We start from the raw sequence: 5,000 nt of genomic DNA, 5'->3' as shown, positions 1-5,000 counted from the left end.
CACACCTGGTCCAGCCCAACTTCCCATGGGGGGGCGCCATCAACACAGTCAGGAGTTTTGAAATCATACAACTGACATTTTGAAGAGAAGGAGAGTTTAGACTCTGAGGACGATGATGATGATGATGATGATGATGATGATGATGATGATGATGATGATGATGATGATGATGATGCAGCAACAAACTGACTCTCCTACTGGACCGTCACCATCCCACCTGTCACCTGTCAGTGACGGCTCCCCCTCAGGTGAGTATAGATTCACTACACCTCCCAAACCACAGTCACCATGGTAACAACACATACTGAAGGGGTCAAGACCGTGCACACACACACACATGCACACACACACACACACACACACACACACACGTAATCTCCACCAGCGGTTTCCCATCATCCTCAGCTGGAGCCTGTTAACCACCTGGCGACAGGTGAACAGCTCCACGACCCTCGTCACACACAGAGTCTAAAACAAAGACTCATCATCTCTCTTGTCCTCAGTCAGTTACTCAGTTACCCCCCCCCCCTAAAAAAACAAACAAAACAAACAAACAAAAAAACCCACAAAACCAGAACCATGAGCCAGAACCAGAACCAGTCTGTTCACACAGAGACCAAGACTGGAACCAGAACTGGACCACAGCTACAATCTGAGGTTTTCATCTTCAGAGGCTGCGGAAGGATGTTCAAATAAAAGAAAAGCAAAAGAAATAAAGAGACAGAGAGAGTTACAGAAACAAAGACAAAGAAATGAAGAGATAAAGATAAATAGAGATAAATATAGAAATAGATAGATGAAGAGAAAGACAAAGAAATGAACAGATAAAGATATAGATATATATATAAAGATACAGAAATAATGACACGAATAAATAAATAAATAAATAAACAGACAAGGAAATAAAGAGATAGAGAAATAAAGACATAAAGAAATAGATATATATAAAGAGGTAAAGAAATAACGAAGTAGAGATACAGAAATAAAGACATAAATAAAGAAATAAATAAAGAGATGAGGAAATGAAGAGATGATAAAGTAATAAAGATAAAGAAATAAAGAAATAAATGAAGAGATAGAGACAACACAGACAAGGAAATAAAGAAGTAAAGAGGTAGATAGAGAAATAGAGATAAAGAAATAAATGAATAAAGAAATAAAGAGAGATAAAGAACGCCACAAACATCTGTTACAAAAAGAAAATCCTGTTCATCACTGATGTTAGTGAAAGGGAGTGAGGGGGGAGATACATGTACTCACCACAAGGGACTGTCAGCCTCCCCTGAGCTGGGGGAGGGGGAGGAGGAGGAGGAGGAGGAGGAGGAAGAGAACAGACGAGGGAGGAGAGAGAAGAAAGAGAGAGAGAAGATTAGAGCAACAGACTAAACATTTTAATGTTATAATGGAGAGAGAGGGGGCGAGAGTCATGGCGTTGTAATGGAGAGAGAGAGAGAGGAGTTGCAGCTCGTCCTCCTCACATTTCAATCTTCATCAAAACAAAACCTAAACACAGACATCCAGAGGGATTCTAGATTATCAGATAAAGGTCCAGACCAGATCTAGACCAGATCCAGACCAGAACCAGAGTGGGTAAAGAACAGATCCAGAAACGATAACAAATAAAATCCAGAAAGGTTCATGAAACAAAGAGATGATAAAGAAATTATACCAAATAAAAACCAGGGATAAAAACAATATGACCTGAAATAAATAATTAAAGATCCGAAATATTAAAAGAAAAGATCATTTGATCCAGAGACGATCAGAACATGATACGATCTAAAGATCTGAACTGATCCAGCAGTCACTGAATCACTTCACACACTTAATTTACCTCAGTCCTGTTTATCTACAGCAAGAGTTACCATTAATCTACAGCATCCTGGTTACCATAGCTACGTCACCATGGTTACCATACATCCCAGTTCAGTTCCAGTCACTTCACTTACTTGAAAGTGGATTTTGTCTCAGACTTGTTGCTCGGCTGCTCCGGGTTCAACTGGGACGACTTCTCCTGGAGAGAGGGATCAGACGAGGGCGAGCTACATACACACACACAGACAGATACACACACACACAGACACACACAGACACACACATAGAATGAGTGAACAGCCAAGAATGGAAAGAGAGAGAGTAAACACTCCGGTTTCCAAACACTGTTATCTGCCAGTTCACTCCACTGCTGTCTGTGTGTGTGTGTGTGTGTGTGTGTGTGTGTGTGTGTGTGTGTGTGTGTGTGTGTGTGTGTGTGTGTGTGTGTGTGTGTGTGTGTGTGGTGTGTGTGTGTGTGTGTGTGTGTGTGTGTGTGTGTGTGTTTGTGTCTGTCTGTGTGTGTATGTGTGTGTGTGTGTGTCTGTGAGTGTGTGTCTGTCTGTGTGTCTATGTGTGTGTCTGTCTGTGTGTGTTTGTGTCTGTGAGTGTGTGTATGTCTGTGTGTCTATGTGTCTGTCTGTGTGTGTGTCTCTGTGGGTCTATGTGTCATTCTGTCTGTGTGTGTGTGTGTTTGTGTGTCTATGTGTCTGTCTGTCTGTGTGTGTGTGTCTCTGTGTGTCTATGTGTCTGTCTGTCTGTCTGTGTGTCTATGTGTCATTCTGTCTGTGTGTGTGTGTGTGTCTCTGTGTGTCTATGTGTCTGTCTGTCTGTCTGTCTGTGTGTCTATGTGTCATTCTGTCTGTGTGTGTGCGTGTGTCTCTGTGTGTCTATGTGTCTGTCTGTCTGTGTGTCTATGTGTGTGTGTTTATGTGTGTGTGTCTATGTGTCTGTCTGTCTGTCTGTGTGTCTATGTGTGTCTGTCTGTCTGTGTGTCTATGTTTGTGTGTTTGTTTGTGTGTGTGTCTCTGTGTGTCTATGTGTCATTCTGTCTGTGTGTTTGTCTGTCTGTGTGTATGTGTCTCTGTGTGTCTCTGTGAGTCTATGTGTGTGTGTGTTTGTGTGTGTGTGTGTCTCTGTGTCATTCTGTCTGTCTGTGTGTATGTGTCTCTGTGTGTCTCTGTGAGTCTATGTGTGTGTGTGTTTGTGTGTGTCTCTGTGTCATTCTGTCTGTGTGTGTGTATGTGTCTCTGTGTGTGTGTGTCTCTGTGTCATTCTGTCTGTGTGTGTGTGTGTGTCTGTCTGTGTGTGTCTCTGTGTGTCTATGTGTCATTCTGTCTGTGTGTGTGTGTCTGTCTGTGTGTGTGTCTGTGTGTGTGTGTGTGTGTCTCTGTGTGTGTGTGTGTCTCTGTGTGTCTCTGTGTGTGTGTGTGTCTGTGTGTGTGTGTGTGTCTCTGTGTGTGTGTGTGTCTCTGTATGTGTGTATGTGTCTCTGTGTGTGTGTGTGTCTCTGTGTGTCTATGTGTCATTCTGTCTGTGTGTGTGTGTCTCTGTGTGTCTCTGTGTCATTCTGTCTGTGTGTGTCTATGTGTCATTCTGTCTGTGTGTGTGTGTGTGTCTGTGTCTCTGTGTGTCTTTGTGTGTCTATGTGTCATTCTGTCTGTGTGTGTGTGTTTCTGTGTGTCTATGTGTCATTCTGTCTGTGTGTGTGTCTGTGTGTGTGTGTGTCTCTGTGTGTCTATGTGTCATTCTGTCTGTGTGTCTGTCTGTGTGTATGTGTCTCTGTGTGTCTCTGTGTGTGTGTGTGTGTTTCTGTGTGTCTCTGTGTGTGTGTGTGTTTCTGTGTGTCTCTGTGTGTCCGTGTCATTCTGTCTGTGTGTGTGTGTCTGTGTGTGTGTGTGTCTGTCTGTGTGTGTGTGTCTCTGTGTGTGTGAGTCTCTGTGTGTCTCTGTGTGTCTATGTGTCATTCTGTCTGAGTGTGTGTGTCTCTATGTGTGTGTGTCTGTCTGTGTGTCTCTGTGTGTGTGTGTCTCTGTGTGTGTGTGTGTGATTCTCTGTGTGTCTCTGTGTGTGTGTCTGCTTCTTGAAAAACCTTTTGATTTAAAGTTATTGATCCGACTCTCTGCAGCTACCTGAGGAGAATCCTACGTTCTCCAGGAGAGGTCAAAGATCAGAGGTCATCACCTCATCCAATGAATGGTCAGTGACCCATGTGACCAGAACCCTGACCAAACATTGGATCAGTATCACTGTTTATTTATCAGCTGATAAACAGGCAGCTGAAACCTCTAGCGCCTCCCTCAGGTCAGACTTATTATCTGTAATGAGAACAGCGGCCTGCAGGAGGCGCTAACAGGAAGTGTCAGTGCTGTGATGTCATAGCAGATGGAGTTCCAGTCGGCAGGTCTGAGGTCAGTCTCAGTTCTACAGACCTGCAGGAGGCGGAGGGCTCCTCAGAGATGGAACTGGTTTTGGAGAAGAGCCTGGATTTCCTGCTCAGACCCAGAGCCGACATGTGGTGACTGAGGAAAGAGCGACTCCTGGTGGTCAGGTGGAGGGGGGGGTCAGGGGGTTGGGGGGGGGAGCGGGGGGACAGTGGTTAAATCAGAGACAGTGAACCCACCACCAAGACACCCAGAATAAGAACCAGAGCCAGAGCCAGAACCCAAAGAAGACACCTGAGACTGCAACAAAGAATTATTTGCATTATTGATGAATCTGCTGATTATTTTCTGGAACCAGATCATGGTCCAGCTGTTTTCATCCAGAACTGGTTAATAAAAACAAATAAGATAAAGAGATACTGAGATAAATAGATGAAGACTTCAAGAAATAAAGAGGTAATGAAATAGAGATAAAGACAAAAGAGAGGACGAAATAGAGATACAGAAAGATTTCCCACCAGGTTTAGTTATTTGAGTTCAGTCACTGTAAAAACCTGAACAGATTCAGATTTCATTAAACTATATCTAACTGTAAACTCACGCTCTCTCATGTTTTTAATATTGTATTTAATTTATATATTATATTAAATGTGATTATTCAAACTGTAATTGAGTTTGATGTTTAGTGTTTGTAACTGACTCAGAAACCTAACAGCCAACATTCCTGCTGATCGACCTCAGAGAAGAACTGAGTCCAAATAAAACCCAGTCCTCCGTCTGTCAGGTTAAACTTGGTCAAGAGGG

At 43.2% G+C, this 5,000-nt stretch overlaps 1 protein-coding gene across 1 annotated transcript in view; it reads right to left on the bottom strand.

The window, feature by feature from the left end:
- Positions 1–5,000, bottom strand: part of LOC111225269 (FH1/FH2 domain-containing protein 1-like) — a 45,967-nt gene that overhangs the window by 11,925 nt on the left and 29,042 nt on the right. The window contains exons 11-13 of the mRNA XM_022750041.1: positions 4,245–4,352; positions 1,950–2,042; positions 1,261–1,287 (exon numbers count right to left, since the gene is read on the bottom strand). Coding sequence (XP_022605762.1) covers positions 1,261–1,287; positions 1,950–2,042; positions 4,245–4,352 — 228 coding nt within the window. The remainder of the gene's footprint in view (positions 1–1,260; positions 1,288–1,949; positions 2,043–4,244; positions 4,353–5,000) is intronic.

This window comes from Seriola dumerili, unplaced genomic scaffold (genome assembly GCF_002260705.1).
Source record: "Seriola dumerili isolate Sdu_G_001 unplaced genomic scaffold, Sdu_1.0 BDQW01000012.1, whole genome shotgun sequence".
Taxonomy (NCBI): domain Eukaryota; kingdom Metazoa; phylum Chordata; class Actinopteri; order Carangiformes; family Carangidae; genus Seriola; species Seriola dumerili.
This window is presented reverse-complemented; position numbering and strand designations above follow the sequence as displayed.